General features: G+C 31.7%; 1 protein-coding gene across 24 annotated transcripts in view; it reads left to right on the top strand.

Annotated features, from left to right (window-relative positions):
• LOC128861555 (protein phosphatase 1 regulatory subunit 12A) overlaps positions 1-20,352 on the top strand; it is a 124,383-nt gene extending 104,031 nt beyond the window's left edge. For 19 of the 24 annotated variants that reach the window (XM_054099763.1, XM_054099761.1, XM_054099776.1 and 16 more), the window contains 3 exons: positions 2,231-2,321; positions 3,357-3,443; positions 9,174-10,050. In XM_054099763.1, coding sequence (XP_053955738.1) covers positions 2,231-2,321; positions 3,357-3,443; positions 9,174-9,293 — 298 coding nt within the window. In that variant the 3' untranslated portion in view covers positions 9,294-10,050. Of the gene's footprint in view, positions 1-2,230; positions 2,322-3,356; positions 3,444-9,173; positions 10,051-20,149 lie in introns of those variants that run through there. The other 5 variants (XM_054099786.1, XM_054099775.1, XM_054099784.1 and 2 more) reach the window with 2 other exon arrangements.
• The last annotated feature ends 1,092 nt before the right edge of the window (positions 20,353-21,444 follow it).

Below are 21,444 nucleotides of genomic sequence, written 5' to 3'. Positions count from 1 at the left end.
CATAGAATTTCTACACCAGTCTCTATATAAATAGATACGTATACTAACTAACTAATAACTAATCCCTTGAAATAGAAAAAAACACTCAAATTAATATCATTGGACTATCTCATAAGCAAACCATTTTTAAAGGAAAAATATCAGCCCATAAATAAAGAATATTATCAGGGCGTTATGAGAAGTTCGAGAGAGCTAATTCGTCGAAAAAGTAAGATTTGTCAGAAATTTGTAAAATAAGTAAATGAACGACCTGATATGGCTCCGACTGACTTTTTTCTTTCCAAATTACCACTTCTATGGATAGAATACATAAAAAAATCATTCGTAGCAAAAACTGGTCAAAATGTTGTGGTGCAGGTTTCATCTTGTATTTTATTTATTTATTTCCTTTGATAGAATGAAATATTGTTGAAAATATTTTACACCAAGAGTGATAAAATGGAAAAATTGATGCTGTGACGTAGATGCGCAAAAAAGTGTGAAGTAATCAATGTTGATGTAAACAGAGAAGATAATAAAAAGAACAAAGTTATTTGTAACCTCTACATTGGCAATGGCTGATTCTATCTAAGGATGATAGATTACCAGGTTTTGGCCTTCAGCTGTGGGGAAAACGAAATTAAGACAGTAACTTTGACTGCCACGTCGCCAAAGACTCGGCAGCGGAAATCTGCACGCTCATTTTACACGTATTCACACACTCTTCCGATCACTAGTTATTTAAAAGGCAACGAAGCAAGCGGAGACTGTGATGATTTTGTTTTCGTATGTCACCAACACAATCCTCCCCCAGTTCAGTTTTTCAAGTTCGCTGAGAGCCGGTTAACGGACTGATATTGGCCACACCTTCTGAAGTTGTTTTCACCACACCTTCTGAATTTTTTGTTTTTTCACCACTAATTTTATCAATTTTAATGAGAGCGGTACTGCGACATGCGCAATGTTTCATATTCTCTAAGCCGTGATCTCATACCTCAGATGGAAAGATGGAAGAATCTTGTGATCTCCTAAGCCGTATCATCCGAAGGAAAAGTTAACTTGGGGCATTTTTAAAAAATCAAAAGTAAGCTTAAGAAACAACTTACGGCAGTTGAGAGATGACAAATATTATTTCTTGATTTCATTTGTCTTATTCTTTTTTGAACAAACAAGAAAAAAATAAAACAGAAAAAGTGTTTCAGCGTACACTATTAGTGAAATGAAATAAAAGCCTTGCCGTTAAAAAATCTATACTTTTCCATTGAAGTCAATGTTGAGAATTTGAGAAATGCCTTAGCTCAGGAAAAATTTGCTTTTGGCCCAACATGGCGAGATTTCTATGGGGATACTTGCCTGAACTGAGAAATCGACTTTCTAAAATGATTTACGAATGTTTTAATATAGTTGTTGGATCAGTGTGCTGTAAATGAGGGCTAAGTGGTCTTGTTAGTACAAAAATATTCGCATTTGGAGCGACACTTCCTTATATACATATACAGCAAATGATCTCTGGTTGGTGCGGTTTACGGGTGTGAGGCGTAATTGGGCTATACTTCTTTAAAGTCACACTATCGCAGTCAATGACTACAATGTTTTATGCTCAAGAGTGTGTTAGCCTAGTCTGGAAAACTTTTGCCTACCGTAGGATGGCAGCTCGTGCCGTTCTGCCAGCGAATCCATTGTTTTATTGATGAACTTGTTTAATAATACGATTAACTCCAGAAGATGATGCAATCTCGACCCTTTGTATCATTTTTTATCGGGCTATTTATGCTGTAGAAGCCAATAGCGAGCGCAAAACTTGTGGCATACAGACTTACTTGTATGTTTGTGCTCACATTTTTTTTTTTTGTAAATTGGTGTAAGATTACGTAACAAAGTCCTCATAATTAATGGTGTATGGCTATCCAGTGCTGACGAATTTTATAGTTTCTGATTTCTTTTTACTTAATTGCAATTAATTTCTTAAAACATTTTTTTTTCTTGATCACTCCACTCGACCTAGACAAGACTCAGTTTTGCGTTGGTTTCGTTAATCTATTTTGCTTTCTGACAGGGTAGGTGATTAGTCTGTCGCTAAAACATAGCTTTATATTATATTACATATTTGCTCGTTGCCAACAGTTAAATGTTGATTCCAAGTAAGCAAATTCATGCTTAACAAGGAATGGAATTGGCATTTATTGTAATTTTTTTATTTTAAATTTGAAGCCCGAAAACTAATTTTTATGATTATTGCTACGCATTTCAGATTGGAGAACGACAAACTAAAACAACAATTGAAGAAAAAGGATGATGAAATCGTACAAAGTAGAGCAACACTCGAAAGAATTACAAACGCAGTAAGTTTAATATTTACCATATCTACACCCAAACTAAAACGAGTTATTATTACCTACTACGGATTACTTAATCCAAAGTATTGAAAAAGCAACAAAAAAATACAACATGTTTCAAAAACCAATAAAAAATCTAAAAAACCAAAAATTATACCGAACGTGCATTGTCCGCTGCCAACATATAAATAATTATATTTAAAAAATGTTACTACATACATACATAATATATCTGCAACTTTCCGCTTAAAAACAAAAGCAATTAATAAAATTTGCCGAATGGCAAATTGAAGCAAAACAAACAATAACACAATACATGCGAAAACATAGGTCAAAAATATTGTAGACAAATAATAATAAAACAGTTGAAAAAAAAAACCAAACAATTTGAAATGTAAATGTACTATAAAGAAGAAAAAAAAAACAAAAACGTGAAATGAAAATAAACTAAATTTTTCTGCTCGCGCCCTTTCTATCGCTCATGCTCTTACGATCACGCTCTTGATTTAATCTCTTAGCCACAACATTTACACCATTCAGAATATAACATAAAACAAAAGCTACTATGGCCAAATAACATAGAAATTGCAGGGTGACTGTAGACACTGCAGCAGCTGTATCGACACCAAAAACAACTTCTGCTACTAACATATGCTATTAGCTAAAATTACGCTTGCTTTCGATGCAGGATTCTATACTCTCACAATTAACAAATGAGTACATACATATGTATGTATATACATGTATACTCGTTACTTAGTTACCAGCTGCTCTCTTAATTTACCTGCTCACACTCTCGCTTACTTTGTTTTTCTCTGTTAGAAAACATACCCGCACGCATACTTATCGGCCACGCGCAGACACATTCATACATAAAACTGGATAAATTTCGCTAAATGTTCCTTGTCTGTTAATAAAACTTTAATAAATATATAATATATGGGTATTTTGTACTTGTGAAAAAAAATGTCATTCTATAAATTTGAAAAAAAGAAAGAAAAAAAATATCGAAACAAAATTTCGCAAATTTAATTTTTGCAGACAACTAGAAACTCACTCTCAGAGCTCGAAAAACGCGAAAGGAGAGCTATGGAACGCAAACTTTCCGAAATGGAAGAAGAGTTAAAGGTAAATAATATTCCAAGCACAAATAAACGCAAACATGCACACACGCATACAACGTGCATCCCCTCACACTTTCACGAAAGTAAAAATATTGTTTGTTGATTGTTGTTTAACACACTTAACCGCTCTTCTGGCTTAAAGACCACACAATTAAAATGAAGTTAAAAAAACTACTAAAGACACGCGTTTATTTTTTTTTGTGTTAATTTTTTGTTAACATTTAAAAACTATACTCATACCATCAAGTGATCTTAACAAAGCTGCCAATTAATTTATTGCAAAAATTAGCTTTAAGTGCATACACAAAAAAAGAAAACAATATAATCTTACTATATATAAAATTGCCAATTACTTTAATGCCAAAACTACCTTTGAGTGCATTCACAAAAAAAAAAAAAATTATTTCACAATTTTGTATTTTTTTTTTTAATTTTTATATGTGCTTATTTGTTTTTTCTTGGGTTAACTACCCTAAATTACTAAATATAAAACTTTTTTTTAGATATATTATATATTTGTTAAAAATATTGGTGCCAGTTTTTATTCTCAGAATATTTAATGTAATATATAAATACAAGATTTTTATTAATTCTCCTTTTATTTACACACTTTCTTAATTTAACTAAATTTTGTTATATACAAATTATGTTACGTATAAAATTAATTTGTTCAAGTTTTTTTTTCAAGTTGTGATATGTGATTTTTTAGTTGATTGTTAAATGCAATTAGTACTGTGGCGCATTATTTGCCAAATATAATATAAAATTGCCAATTTTTTTATCTTTCTGTTAAAACTGCTAGAAAATTTAATGTACAGGATTTGTATTTCTTCTCCGTTTATGAAAAATCTGCTTAATTGCTGTGAATTTGCGAAACATTTAATCTAAAGAATTTGTATTCCGTTTCATTTTAGAATTTTTGTTTTTGCTTTCCTTTCCATTTAATAAATACAAATATTTTTTCTTCTTATAAATGAAAATTTTACAATATTATTTTTATTTTTGCGAAACATTGAATGCACAGGTTTTCCATTTTTTCCCCTTTGTGTTTTGTAATTTTTTTTTTTTTAAAGCAATTAGCTTTCATTTTCATTTTGAGATATTTCTTCTTCCTGTGCCTTAGTCAAGAACTACTTATGCTTGTTTTTTTATTATATTAAATTTTTTATTTAAATTGATTAGTTAGTTCATACTTACATACATATATAACTTTTCTACGCAGTGCGAAATTAAATTTAATTTTAAATGCACCGAATTTTCCTTCTACACCCTAAGTATTACACGTTTTTGCACATTCAGCTATGCATTTTTCTTCCACCTTTAAAAATATTACATTTCCATTCATCATTCACGCTATTGCTTTTGAAAGTGTCGCAATTGTTTAAATGCGTAGGAAAATCGAAAACTAGCAAACTCATATTGGTAGTTTGCTGCAAGGCCGTCATAAAGGAAGAAATGAAAACATTAACAAAAAGGAAATATCTAGTGTTGCATTTTGCGTGATATCTCATTATGCTTACAAGATAACGCTAAAATAGCACATAAATAAATTTTTATTTCTATAAACCATTGTGAATAAAGACGCTCTGACGGAGTAGGCATTTCACGATGTTTAGAAGCACTTTAAATATTTCCATTGTTTCTCTCATTTGCAAATACTGTAAAAAGTGATCTTCTTCATATATCGGGTTGAGGGGTCCAAATATTAATATTAGTATCTTTTTGAATTTATATTATTTTGGCTGCACAACTTTTTTGAATGAGTGCAGTGTTGCTCGAAGTGTTTTTTTGTTTAAGAAGAAAAGTTTGCCGCAATGAAGAACCTATCGGGCATAAGTTTGTGCAAAAAAATGTATATAGTAAGATCGACTTACTAGTAGACAACACTCCCGATCTCCATCGTAAGTACGGAAGAGTTAATTAATGAGAATTTCGCACAGCAGTCTCAGATTCTTGGCTTTCGAAATCTACTTCGAATTGCTTCCCAGTACGGGCCTTAGAGCCGAATTAGAGCTAACAATAATATTTAAAATACCGCATCTAAAGATCGAGAAATCGCAAGGTATACATCTAGAGGGTGATAGTTTGGTATGGAGTTTGGATTAGTGACATCAGCGTGTATTTTTTTTTTTCTTTTTTTGGAAATCCGGTTGAAGAGGCATATTGGGAATATGTACATGCATTAGTTTTGGATTTTGGAGTTAGCAGGATGATGCATCTCATGTCACACATCAAACTTATGCGCATTATTAGAGATTATGCAAAGTTTAAAACACGATTTCCCCAGTTACTCAAACCACAAGGAAAAAAAATTCAATCTGTGTTATATAAGCCATCTGTGAGTAATCTAAAAGCTGTTTTGATTCCTAAGATGAATATTCGAATAACAGAATCTGTCAACATGGTCTAGAAAAATTGGGTTACCATAATGAGGTACTACGAAGCCAATCTAACGGTATTATTTGTTCTTTCCGACAAAGTTTTAATATTCCTAAGTAAATTTCGTTTTGATTCTTCTATTTAATTTTTAAAAGATACTTTTATTTGGTCGAGCCTATACTACTAGGTGCGTTTTACCTACAACAGCATTCTATAGTTAAAACGAGTTTTTAACGTAATATGTCAAAAAAAAAGGAGAAAACAAATAAATAAAAAAAATTAGAAATTTATTTTTTTTTCTTTTTAATTAGAAATTAAAAGAAAAATATCGAAAAAAAAATTTAAACAAATCGTTTAATTAATCTTATTAAGAATTAATGGTTAAATAAGATTTTTTTTTAATTTATTTTGTTTTATTTAAAAAGAATTTCTTTTTTTAGACAAAATTTATTTTAGTTTAATTAATGTTTTTAAATCATTTAATTTAATTTAATGAAATTTTGAAACTTGATTTTTTTTTAAATCAAAAAACAAAATTTTTTCTTTAAGTTTTAATTAAATTGTATTTTCTCAAAAAAAAAAATTAATAAAAAAATATTTTTTCAAAAAAAATTTTTATTAAAAAATATTTTTTCAAAAAAAAAATTTAAGTAAAAAATATTTTTTCAAAAAAAAATTTAAGTAAAATTTTAATTTTTTTTAATAAAATTGTTTACTTTTTTATTTTTATTGGAGGTTGAATTAGTTTAAAGGTGACACACAGATGGCGTTATTTATCACTTTATCGCGTTGGCAATACTGAATATATATTCATGACAAAGCCTCATCCCTAGGCTTTGTTTATCAGTATCTGTCATTTCGCTGAAGTATAAACAACGCAGTGTTTTCGTGCTCCGAGTATGTCAACTTTCGTGCCGTCGAAACGCAATTTGCGGGAAGCTTTGCTTTTCTGCTTCAATTTGAAAAAAAAAAAAAAAATACAGCCCAAGCCCGTGAATTGCTGCAGGAGGCCTACCCAGACCATACTCCGTCGATTTCAACATGTGAGTACTGGTTTCGACGATTCAAAAGTGGTGATTTTCACACCGAAGACAAGGAGCGTCTTGGCCCGCCCAAAAAGTTCGAGGACGCGGAATTGGGGGAATTGGTAAACGAGGACTCGTGCCAAACCCAAGAAGAGCTTGCTGAATCATTGGGCGTTGATAAATCAACCGTTTGCAAGCGTCTAAAAGCGATGGGAATGATCCAAAAGCAAGGACATTGGGTCCCGTACGAGTTGAAGCTGCGCGACGTCGAACGGCGACTTTTTACGTGCGAATTGCTGATCGAGCGACAAAATCGGAAGGGTTTTTTGCATCGGGTGGTGACTGGCGACGAAAAATGGATCCACTACGATAACCCAAAACGCTAAAAATCATGGGGTTTGCCCGGCCACGCATCAACGACGACGGCCAAGCAGAATATTCACGGCAAGAAAATCATGCTCTGCATTTGGTGGGATCAGGTCGGCGTCGTATATTTTGAGCTGCTCCAACCGGGCGAAACAATCACGGGGGATCGTTACCGACTGCAATTGATGCGTTTAAGCCGGGCATTGAAAGAAAAACGGCCGGAAACGGTAAAAAGGCACGACAAGGTTATTTTGCAACATGACAACGCTCGGCCGCATGTTGCTCAACCTGTCAAAAAATACCTTGGAACGCTTAGCTGGGAAGTGTTACCCCACCCGCCGTATAGTCCAGACATAGCTCCCTCCGATTATCATTTGTTCCGGCATATGAGTCTCGATTTGGCGGACCAGCGGTTCTCCTCGTACGAGGCTACCAAAATATGGGTTGAGTCATGGATAGCCAAGCAGCGGCCAGAATTTTGGAGAAACGGCATCCGGAAATTGCCCGAAAGATGGGCGAAAGTTGTAGCTAGCGATGGCCAATACTTCGAATAAAATATTTTGTACCGTTTTTTCACAATAAAGCCCCAAATCTTCGAAAAAACCCTTTAAAACTAATTCAACCTCCAATAATTAAATTTTTTTTAATTTTTAATTAGCATTGAAACAAGCTAACAAAAAAAGTTTAATCAAAACAAACAGAATATTTTTTTTTCTTTGTTAGTTAAGACATTTGTCAGTCGGCCCTTGTATTTTCTATTTTAATTACCTTATCAATTGTCTTTTGCATTAGCTTAAGAAGGCAACTTCCAATTAGATGGTTATTGATATCTTCGAATTTATCTAATATATATCTATATGAAATATTTTCAAAATATTGAAATTTTTTCGTTTCATGAAAAAAATGGTTTTTTTATATAAAATTATGTTTTTTTCTTTTCTTTTAATGTAAAAATAATTTTTTTTATTTTTATATAAAAATAATTTTTTTTTTTGTACAATATAAAAATAATTTTTTTTTTATTTTTATAAAAATGGGTTTGTTTTCTTATATATACAATTTTTTTTTTAATATAAAAATATATTTACTCTTTCCTTTTATAGGTATAAAAATATGTTTTTTTTTTCTCTTTGTATAAAGACATGTTTTTTTTCTTTGTATATAAAAATATTTTCTTTTATACAAAAGTATACTGCTTTTGTTCTTAAAAAATTTGTATGCCTATGAGGTTCAGTTAAGCCTCTCATAAAATCATAACCAATGTCTTGGCACAACATACCAATACCCTTGTACATAATTTCTTAATTTTTTTTTGTGAATTTTCAAATCATATTGTGCTGAACTTTCACCCACAAGTATGCATAAATACCCTTTTTAATTATCTTTAATTGCCAGTCATACCATTACCATCTTTTACGGTTTGCAAATTATTATTAAATTCCTTGTCTTATATACACATTTTCCGATAAACATATTTAAGTGCATATGTACGTATATCACATTTCATGAATCATCATTACATTTATTGTATATTCGCTATATAGTGTTAATAATCTGATCACGGCTCCAATCTAAAATTATCTGCAGCTTCACACATTCACACATAGAGTCACGAGTTGTTCTTTTCAATATCCTTTTTCATGAAACACCCACCTATGTACAGTTTTCATTTGTTCTCTTATACGAGTTTTTTGTTTGCTTATTTTTGCATACAAAATTATTCCTTACGTCAACTCTGTTTATCACTTTATTAACATTTTATGATTTCATCAATTCATGATCGCCTCCGAATAAAATTTGTGCATCACCCCTCCAATACAAGATTACCAAACCACCTTAAATCATCGTCATTTCATGTTTTCATCATCAAACGAAAACGAAATCTGTTAATTACCATGCTCTTATACTTCTTGTTCTTCTCTTTTTTTTCTCCATCACTTTTGTTGTTGTTTTTGTCATTTTAGCTATTGCAGAAGCTAAAGACTGAGAATGAGCGTTTGCGTGCGGAGAATCGCGCACTCACGCGCGTCGTATCCAAGTTGACCACCTCAGCTCAGAGTCAACTAGCTAAAAAATCGAAATAATTGAAATAAATACATAAATGAAATTAATCAAATTATACCAAAACTAAGGAAATTAGTAGATGAAATTATTTAATGAAATTCATATTCACATACATATACATACATACTTATAAACAAGAACTTATATTGTTATATATAAATAAGTGTTTATCAGAAAAAGAAAGATAGTAAATGGCAAAGCAAGTGCTTCAACAGATGGCGTTTAACTAATGGTGCCGGCTAATGGGCGAATGCATTCAGTATTTAAGCCCGTATTGGAGTAGACAATTCGCGCTATGCAAATAAAATGATACTGATGGTAGAAGAGCCTCTGTGACATAATATGTATAGCATATTCAGACTCGGCTACATAAGACTTGCAAATTATTTGTATGACAAATTATAAGCTGTACTCCAAAACTGTTCGTAACCGTACGCGTATATCCCAGCTATGTTAGCGGTGCAATACAAATTGTGTTGGAAAGTAAAATTGTATAACTTATTTCTAATGCGTCACCAGCATTCAATTATTGTATTACCAAGAACCTTTATAAATTATCATGGCAACATTGGACTGCGAGAATTAGAAAACAAGAAACGTGTCCAGCTCAATACCTATACTGCTGACTATAATCGCTGACTTCAAAAACGAGGGAATGCAATTTTCATTTCAAAACAAATATACGAGATACATATATTTATAAATTTGAACAAAATACTACTTGCATATCATAAAGGCACAATAACCGAATAAAAATTACCATACGAGTTTTCGAAAGGTGTTTAATTGAGTGAAAGGTTAAACGAAAAAAAAAAATTAAAATTAAATAACGAAAAAATAAAAAAAAAATTACACGAATATGAGAATAAAGAAATTTGTTTCAACAATAACGAAGAAAAATCATCCTTGTGGCAAGCAAATTTGTACTCTACTTATGCTCGTCCGTCAGGCGCAATTTGAATTTCGTACCGATCAAACAACTTTTTCAAAAACTTCGTCGATTTACAACAACAATCGAATTGGCTTTGGGTCCGCTGCGTGTTTACGTCGGTATGGATTATGATGGTTTGAATGTTTTCCTTGCAACTCTATTATTTTTTTTTTGTACCAGTAATTGACACGCACCAAAGAGACGATATTCGAGATGTCCGCATTGCACTTAAGCGTTGAGGTATGTGGTCGTCCAGCAGGCGGTTAGACTAAAATAGCTGTCCACTAGATGGGATCGATCAGTCGCATTTTAGGTTGAGGTTAACTTGTGGAGTTTAGGAAAAAAATGTACAATAATTTATAATAACTTAAGGTTCCTGGAACGCTTTGTTCGATAAACGAATATAAATGAGTAGCTCACTTTAGGTAAAATATTCAAGAAGCCATGAAAAGCATAATAAATTTGGTTGAATATGAGATTTAAACTATGTTTTTATGCATTGCTGATTAATAATTTATTTCGAATATATAGTGAGTTAACTGTGAAATACCTTAAAAAGGTTCAATTGTTGGCATATATACTCGTATGGTTGCTTCTCAGTAAACTTATTCACCCACTTTTCAATATTACCTAGAAAATATTTTTCTTGTAGATTTTGTTTTTCTGAAGAATAAAGAAATCTTTTATTTTGAAATGTGGATTAGATTTCGAAATCAGAGTTGCTGGATTTCGGCCAAACGGTGCGCAGTAGATATCAGGAAAGTAGTTGGTTTTCTGGCAGGTCACTATTACTTAAATTAACATCTCTTCAAAATTTACATTGGGATTGGCACAGAGTAAATACTCTGTCTGGAGGATGGCCAAACGACAGAGCATATCTCGAGCAACTATATTCCCTTGGCAAAGACAAGACTGCACCTGTTTCTTCGAGGTCACATGGATCCGAATGAACGCCATAACTTCCATTTCTCCATAGCATAAGTATCAGACTTGTTCTGCAAGTCGTAGGATTTGAAATCAATGCCATTTACAAAATCTATTCCGGAGATTTCTTCATAAAAATGCAAACATTTGGCACTAAATCGTTGGATATGATGATGTAAGTTATGTGTGCAGTATATTTATAAAGGAACAGAAAAGTCGAATCTAACATTTTTAACTCCTGTAATTCAAAGAATAAAAAAAAGTTAAAGCTACCTGGAAATTCAAGTCGTTAGCTATAATAGAATTATGTGAAATTCACTTCCCTAGTCGAAAAAGTCCGGCAAGACCCGGGTGCCCAGCGGAGGGTTAAATATAAATATAAAAATATTAAAAAAATGTATAAATGAGGAGAAGAAGTTAGTATGTTAAAAAAAAGTATCCCCTGCAGTTTTTATTCATTCTAAGAAGTAGTAACCTTTGCCCCCTTAAAAAAAATTAAAAATTAAATTAAAAAAATAAACTTTAAAAACATTGTACGGCAGGTATTATATCTTGGCCCACTTTACCCAAAGCTGCTGTTCAAAACTCGTTTTTTTTGTTATAATCCGAACGCTTATTAATCTTCCTCGATCTCGTTCGCATACCTTCAAACAGCCCGGGCGTATGAGCAACGAGTACCTGTACGCGTTCGATTCTCATTGCTTTCGTGCTTGAAAATTTTAAACAAACATTTCATCTTTTAAGATATAATATATTGAACGGCGAGAGCAAAATCTACCGAGTCTCAGAGACTTTTCCTGTGACTATTTTAAACACTTCGTATATGCGGCGGAAAATCTCACTCTATTTGATCTATTAGATTCAAGAAAAATTTATAAAATATTGAAAGTCGCGTTGAAACAAAACAATTCGGGTAAAAAAATATTTTTTTTTCTTTTTAACTCGTGTTAAATCAAATATGTGCTTGCGTTTCACGTGAAGTGGCTGTCAAAATCCATACAAATTGTATTGCTGTGAAATGTGCGTGAAATTTCAACAAATTGTATTGCCGTGAAATGTGCGTGAAATTTCAACACGGCACTCCGAAGATATCAGAATTACATTTTTAAACTTAACGTCTTCGCAAAATATTTTTGTGTAAATATAAATTTTTTATTAATTTGTTAAAAAAAACGTTTCTTATAAAAATTTGCCAATTTATCAAAATTTGCCAATTGCTTCTGGGCGATGCTTAAAAATGTGACGTTTCTTCTCATTTGACAATTCATGTTGCTGGCAACACTTCATAGCAAGCCAAATGCATGTAGCTGGCGATATTTCAAAGATTTGAAGTTAATACTAGCTGTTACTGCTCATGAACGAAATCCGAGCGAGCATAAAGATACTCGCTTTGATAGAGCTCTACTTCATAGCACAGCTTAAATCTTACAATTTTGTATTCACGCAAAGTAAAGTTCTCTTTTTGCAGCATTGAACTGTATGCACATATATTTATTTTATCGTTTCGGCACTTTCCCGAAATTAATATTTAACCCTCCTTTAGGCACCCGAGTCTTTTCTGGTCAGACTTTTTTAACTTTGGACGTGAATTTCATATATTTCTATTATTTGAGCTTCTAGGTCGCTTCCTAAAATTTAATTTTCTATCGATTTATGGATATAACCTTTTAAAAAGGATCCTCGAACCGAACAAAAAACGATCCAACTGAAGGTTTTAAAAAGGCTTGGTTCAACAGCAACTGTAACAATAGCAATATTGTCGGGTTGTTCTTTGGTATCTGGAGCATGTGTAGAGCCTGGCGTGCCGCATTACTTGCAAGGCTTTGTGGCGTGCGTATGTTTTGAATATTGTCCAAATCACCAAAGATTGCATACGTACATATACCGAAATAGCAACGTATTTTGTGATATTTGTTAAATGTTGGTTATACGAATTTTGTTTTTTGTTAAAATCCATTTGTTAGTTCATAAATAAAATGCATATTTATACAATATTAATAAATAAAGAAACGTTGATAATAAGAATAAGAAATAAACACTTTTATTGGAGAAAAAAAAACATTCTTGTTTTGTTCTGTTTTGTTGCGTTTTTTGTATGCGTATTGGAAAGTCATTCTGTTTTCGTTTGAATCGTTTTGCATTTGTTCGAAGTTGTACAAATTTCTCTATCTATCGGCTAAACTTTTTATAAATATTCTCTTTAATAACATTTATTTTCCTCTATTTGTGTTGTGCAAACTACTTTTTCGTGCTCTTTTTCAAAGGTTTCAAATTTTATAATAGTAAAAAACAATAAAAAATTGGAAATACTAATAAAATCGCAAATGTAATATACTTTGCGGGCTAAATTATTAGGTTTTAAATAAGATTTTATTATTTTATTCCTTTTTACTTAGATTTATTTGTACCATAAATTAAATATTCTTGAAAAACAATACGACTCCTAGCATTGGCGACGACGGCCTTCGGCTGTCCCTTGCAAAATTGAGAATTTAGAAAAAATTGCTTTAAGCGATTGTGTCCTATTGTTGGGCGTTGCTGTTTTCGCGCAGAACGGACAAATGTCGCTCAAGGATCGTTGTAATAGATGGGTATGGGTTATAATTGTATGGCCAAGCCACGAAGAGATATGTTTGCGTCGTAGACAGGCACCTTTCTGCTCGGACTGATTGCAGAGTAGTGGTGGGTGTACGTTGCTCAGTCCATGATTAATGAAGTTCGTCTTTGTCTTGTTACCTCGGCACAAATGTTTTTATGTCGTTTAGATACGGAGTCATATGCCAGTCAGGGCGTGATGGCGATGTTTTTGGCTCCGGTATCAGTGTATTCATGCCCGGCAATTCCTACGTGCCCGGAAATCCACATCAGTTTAATGTTGTTGGTCACTATTTCACTATAAGTATTGGTTGGTGATACGACGGCGTCGATGCACGAGTGTCTATCTGTGAATGAATTTGCTATCAGACAATGAATTTGCCTTTGTTTATCTTGACTTAAATAAGTGCTTCGAGTACCGTAGTAGATTCTGCCGTAAACACCGAGCATATCGACTGCGATATGCCATTATGTTCCCATTTTGAGTTACTACTACAAAGGAGGTGTTATTTTCGAAACCTTGTTTGCTTCCCAACGGTAAGTATGCAGCAAGTTGCGCTTCATTCTTGGCATCATTTCACTCACTTACCACTAGCCCTATCTCTGCACCTCTCAAATGGTTTCTGAAATGGTAAATTGGAAATGTGGAACTGCGTACGGACTAAAATCAGTAAATATTATGGCATCGCTCTCATTTTTGTCAACGACGTATTATCTAACAAACGTATTTTTTTACATCTGTGGTCCTTATATCGATGACAACGATATAAATATTGAGGTGATTCACAACTAGTGCCAACTTAGGCCCCCAACTTGTCATATGTCCTAAAGTTTTTAACGGCTAAATAAATGTTTAGACGCCTTGAAACCGCTACCAAATACTCTTAAATGAATAAAGAAATCCATTATTTTCTCGGTAGATGGCTGTACTGATCGATATATCGTAAAAATCGATCAAACAATTAGAAGTTGCCAAGGTGACATTTCACATTAAAATATTCTTTTGCTCCTTTTTGTTTATTCCATTGAATAGTGAGTTACAGGGTGTTAACAATGCAAGTCAACAAAGAGAAAAGTTTATTCATTTTACAGTTTTTCTTTGACTAAAGCAAAAATGCGAAAATTCAAGCCAGGCCGCTAAAATTGTAAATGGCGTTTAGGGTGCCGATACTGTAAAAGCTAATTACGTGCAATTTCGGTTTGGCGATTCCATGCAGGCATTTTCCATGTTAAAGAAAATGTCGTTAATGTCGATAAAATCGCAGAAATAATCGAAGTTGACTGACATGTTAGATCGACCATAAAACAGTTTCTTAAACCATACGGATAAAAATTTTACCCAAAAATAATGGTTTTTTTTTCTTCCAAACTATTATGTAATATAATGCATCTTCGAAATATAGTTTAAAATAAACTTAAAAACACTGGCAACGTTTTGCTCGAATACATATTTTTGTAATAAAATTTTCTTTCGCACCCCATTAGAGCTTGAATCTCCAGGCCTTGCACGTATTAATTTACTCCACCTCGATTATACTATATATTTTATCCTAAAAGAAAAAAATTTAAATGTCAAAAGGAACCGAAGATATTTGACTTTTAAAAATCCATACCAAAATTTACAACTTTTATTAAATCTCACAATTATTATTGTTTTTGTTTACTTATGTATTATAGTACTTAAGCCAATAAATAAACAAATTTTAAAAAACAAAAACTGTGGAGCCATTTTCAAAATATTGGATCGCTTGATATTACAAAATCTGGCAAACTATTCGAACAAATGAGCTGCAATTGTATATGAAAATGGAATTGTTTATAAAATAAATATGCATTTATTTATTATATCCATATATAATATATACAAATAAAATATAATTATAAAGCTACTTGCCAAATCTCAAGGCAGTTCATGCATGCAAAGTTCATGTAAAAAAACGTCGTTTTGAGAAAAATACGTTTAAAGTTTTACGAGCAGCTTTCAGACGCTGCTGTAAAATCGAGATTTGAACCTTTATGAAATTTTTCAATATGAGATCAACTGCTCAATACGGTTTTTAAAACACTAAACTAACTATGGGTCAAGCCAAACACTGAAATGGATATCTTTTTTATTTTGAAATTTCTAGAGTGGGGTTATATCTTAATTGAATACGACAATATTATTATTGAAAATGAAGGAAAGAACTTTAAAAATGTAATATCAACCGTTGTACATGTGTAACTTTTCATACGAAAAGGATACATACGCCGTTACAAATAAAGTTTTACATAGCAAAAAACTGGAGCAGGCCTATGCGAACATCACGGAACAATGCAGTTTTTTCTTTTATATATACGGCATAATTGATGATTTACTAGATTCATTAACGTCCCTTATAATTTGAACTACTCCTTTGGTCATTAAACCACATAATCGACTGATCTTCATCACTGCCGCCGAACTGTTTGTTATTGTTTTTTCTTTTCGCACTTTCGCTCATACGCCCTGGCTGCCTTAACGCCACGCCATTGCTTATTCTGCACTGTCGTTACCGCAATGTGTGTGTGTGTATGCGCACCAAAAACATGTACCACGTAAAATAAGTAAACAAACACTTGATTTATTTTTTATTTGCATGACGTCGTTCGTTCTCCGTTCATTTGCATGCTGCTAATTTTTCTAATGTAAATTTTGTGTTTATTGTTTATGAAAGTAATTGGGTTATGTGTAATTAGCGTTGTTTGAATGCTGCGCATTAATAAATGATTTTAAGCGGGGACTATTGCTAACTTATTCTCCATATATGTATGTATATATTGTGTGCATACGTAAGTTACGAGTAGAAGAAATTCTTTCACAACTTTTGAATCGATTAAGAATAATATTTTATCCTTATGCGAGTTACATCATCTCTTTATTTTCCGGTAAGTTAATTGTCTCGGACCACAAACTCATTTTTCATAATCATGAATACTTATATCTCATATACTGGTGAGGTCCTTGAAGATATACAAACAATTTTACAATAAATTTGAACTAAATCTTTAGTGCGATATCAACACGAATATCTCATAGAGTTCTTAACAATTGAAGGAATATTTATGATCGCATATTGATTTTTCTTTACGGTATATTTGTATGGAAAAAGTAATTCAAACTTGCTAAGCCATTAGTCGAAGAGGAAATAGAAACTTGTGATTTAATTAATTTTAATTTAATTTTTTGTTAATCTTGTGTGTGGTATTAATAGTGAAAAAACGTAAAGAGTACTCAATAAAAGGTGTATTTTGAAAATATTGGCTGCAGCTCAGCTGGAGCATAGTACAGGTTGGTTAGAAAGTAAGAAAGCAAAAAACAGAAGCATGAGAATTTTAGAAATTTGTAAGGATTTTTTTTTTTAATTTTTTTTTTTCTTTTAATTTTCTAATATTTTATTTTTTTTATTTTTTAATATATTTTTTTTTAATCTTAATTTTTTTTATTTATTTCTATTTTTTGGTGTGTTTTTTAATTTGATTTTTTTTTTAATTTTTGTGAGAATTAGAAATTGTTTAGGATTTTTTTTTTAATTTTTTAATATATATTTTTTTTATTGATTTTTATTTCCTTTTGTTTTTAATTTTTTTTTTTTTTTCTTTTTGTCTTTAATTTTTTTTTATTTCTTCTTTTTGTTTTTTAATTTCTTTTTATTTCTTCGTTTTGTTTTTAATTTTTTTATTTCTGCTGTTTGTTTTTTAATTTTTTTTTGTTAAAAAAAAAACCTTTTTTTTATATTTTTGTTTTTTAATTTGTTTAATTTCATTTTTTTTTATTTTTTTTAATTTTAATTTTTTTTATTTTAATTTTTTCTATTTTTTTATTTTATTTATTTATTGTTTTAATTTTTTTATTTATTTTTTAATTTTTTTATTATTTATACCAAAGTAAGGATTAAACTTCCGATTAAGCTGACATGATTGATATTTAATTCCTTTGTCTAAAACTGTTTTTCATTGTCTACATGCTTAAAAGTCTGTCCTTCATCGAAAAAAAAATCCATACAAACAAATCTTTCCTTACACTTGCGAAAGTTTAATTAAAACAATTTCATTGCGACTTTGTATTTTTTTCAATTTTGAAATTTCTTTATAATTAATTTGTTGAAAGTTAATTGTTTTAAAAACATTTATTAGTTTGTGTTACTTTGATCGTAAGCCCTGATGGTAAACTATATTTTTTGTGTTTCCGCCCGAAGAGAAAACAAAAAGCGCCGATGGTTTACCGACTCTCAAGTACGCCACGAATAACTAACAGTCCATTAACAAAGCAGGGCATCTCTAGGTTTATTCCATATACTTTTAACTATTGGCCTTGCGTTTGTTAATGTCCGTGATTCAATCCACAAAATTCGGTTTAAAAAGAAATACTAATTTTTACGCCAACTTTAAATGTCTGGAAAACAAAGAATGAATTCTCGGATAAAAATAAAATTTGTTTTGGGTTCAATCTGAAAAGATTTCCGGGTAGAACAACTTTAAATAAAAAGCTATCAACGTAAAATCTGTATTAACCAATGGAAGAAATAAACCCCATACTTGCATGCGTTAGGCGTTTTGAAGATACTGTGATACTTTTGACTGTGACGAAATTCGAAAAGTTGTTGCTCCTAACCGAGAATTTCAACGCTGAAATTATAATAAAACTGGATTTTTGGCATTTGCCGAAATGCTATGCTGTTTCGGAGAACCGAAGTTGATTCGAGCAAGAAGACAACATTCCGAGGCATTGTAATAATTTCCATTTTTTTCATTATTCAATTCGCGCCTCAATGGATATATGTATACTCGTAGTACTGTATAATGCGGCTTAGGCATAAAAAGTGGCAGCGCCTTTGCTTCTTATGCAACGTTGTTTCAAATGATTGGGAATATTGTTTGGAATATTCTGCGTCGCTGTTTTTTTAATTTTTTGTGCTAGTTTCTCCTGCAAATAGTTTTAATCAAAATTGGTCGCCCTCGATAAGAAACGAAAATGTCATTATGATTGATCGTAGCATTATTAAAGCAGGAAAATTCCATTTGCTGTTACTCTTCATTTTCGTCTGATCTGAACGTAGGCTCCATGTACACCGCTGAATCTCCATAGAATTATTTCCGTCAGAGCCTTTGAGTGGAGTAAGAGACACAGAGTCCATCCAAAATTTTTGCAATTGCATGTTTATGGACCGCCTAAAGCTCCGATCGTACGCTGACTGCAACAAATAATCGATAAAGCGCGCAGCTGAGTGTAAAAATGCCATAGAACATAGGAATTTTGGTGGCTCCTAAAATACTCAGGCTAAAAAGTCCATTGTATTTACAGCTCTAGAAAGAGGGTTGATATTCAAGGAGGAAATGAGAAAAGTAGCAGAGAAAGAGATAGAAAAAAATAGAGACAGGGGCGAAATTAGTTAGTCCTGTGAGAATTTCCCAGATTCTTTAGCAAATCTGTAAATATCCTCCAGTTTTAGAAAACGAATATTACTCATTCTCATGACATTGGAACCTAAAACTCGTAACCTTGCCCTAGCAAAGGAAAGGACACTCACAGAAAAAGTGGTCAGTGCTATCCGCCTCCTCCAAACAAGACAGGCACATCGGGTCCACAAAGATTCGAATGGTGGTCGTACGCTGCTCTCTAATAATACCGACCATCGATCGAACTCCTTTCCTTCCAAGTTTTAGTAGAAAGTTTTATTTTCGGACTTGTCACAAAACACTTCGCAGGTCTGCAACGTTCTAGACCGGACCATCGCTCTTTATGTAAATTGCATACATAATCGCTGATCCAATTCATGATTCCTGCGGAACTGTTTCCGATTATTGGCTATGGCCCTTGTGGGGGAACCGCTGATCCACGGTTGGCCAATTCATCGGCAATTTCGTCAGACTCCGCTTCTTAAGACATGTCAAGTGTGTATGCCTGGCGTTGCGCCTGGCAGTCAATGCATTGAGGATTTTATATTGATATTATGAAACATAAAGATCTTCTACGACATGGAAGGTCTGCAGTAACCAAGGATTTTACACCGTTCACAATAAATAATTAAACAACGCAATGAAAAAAAAAAATTTGGTCTAAATTTAATTTTTTTGCGTTTTACTTCTGCCATAAAAGATATATGTATGTAGATACATTAAAAAATGTAAAAAAAACTTTAAGTATGCTAATTATTGCTAATTGTAACCACCAATATCACTCAAATAATCTATTGCTCGCCACTCGTTCGCTCGCAATGCCGTTTCTTGAATATTTAAATAATCGTTATTTGCATTTTAAATTTTTGTATTTATGGACGTTTCGTTAATTTTTTTTTAAATATGGCATTATTGTAATTCAATATATATTTGTCTGTTATAATGTATTTTGTGTAATTATTTGTATCTCGCTTTAATAACTGATTTCTTTCTCTTTTTGTCTAACAGCAATTGGAAGTTTACAAAACGGAGAATCAACGCCTTAAAGAGGAAAACGGAGCGCTAATTAGAGTAATTAGTAAATTAAGTAAATGAAATTAATTTTAAATCAAATTTACAGAGTTGCAATGCAAATTTAATGTTAATTTGAAAAGAACCAATAACAAGAACAAAAAAAAAAAACAAAAACACAAAACAGTCCTAAAACAAAATTTCGTTATCGAACGTGAAGAAATTGTTATTATTTTCTGTAATCAAACAAACACAGCAGCAGCAGCAAACAAAAGAAAAATAAAATAAAATAAAAATAAAAAAAGGTATTACTGAACCTATCTAATCAAATAGAATACAAATGTAAGATGACTGTAGCGAAAATTGTCCTTGTAAATGTGCCGTTTGTTTAGGCTGCAGGATCTAATATTTTCGATTATAAAATAAAAACACTAAAATGTTTTATTACACTTTCTGACTGTTTTAAGTTTTACTAGCATAGTGCCACCCACTGCGTTACAATATTATTACATAAAAACAAACATACATACATACATGTAATTGTTTGAAGTTTTTAAGAGCGAATAGGCGATAATACAGTAAAATGCAATATAATAATACATATACACACACATGCGCACCCATATTACGACTATCACTCCGAACATACTAGACAAGCAAAAAAGAAAAAACAAAAAAACAACTAAGAAATTTGGGCTCTATTAAAGTAAATTTACACACAACCAAACGGAAAAGATATATACATAGACATATATATATACGGTCATACCTACACAATTATGTACATGCATTTGTATGTATTTATAACAAATTTAATGCAATTTCATAAGAAGAATAAAATACAAATAAACTTAGAGACTAATGAAATCAAACTCAAATCAATTCAAATGTAACACTAATATTCTATGTACATATGTATGTACGTATGTACCACAGAAGAAGATACAAGGGAGGAGTAATTTGTTAAATGTACACTTAAAACAATTTAGTATGTATGTACATATGTAAGTATTTCCACATACAAATCAATTCGTTGTTATTTCATAAATGAATAAAAAAAGTTATCATATATGTCTACACTTACATATACATATATACATTGCTCATTGCAACGACACGACACAAATATATTAACATAAATAATTATTTAAATACATATGTGCGCGCCGCTCTTACAATCTACACCTACATATGCGTATATGTACATACATACATACATATATATAATTATAAATATATTGTATATTTTTTCATCATTCTTAATTTGTTTAAAAAATATGCATAATATAATA

The sequence above is a fragment of the Anastrepha ludens genome, chromosome 4 (genome assembly GCF_028408465.1).
Source record: "Anastrepha ludens isolate Willacy chromosome 4, idAnaLude1.1, whole genome shotgun sequence".
Classification (NCBI taxonomy): Eukaryota; Metazoa; Arthropoda; class Insecta; order Diptera; family Tephritidae; genus Anastrepha; species Anastrepha ludens.
This window is presented reverse-complemented; position numbering and strand designations above follow the sequence as displayed.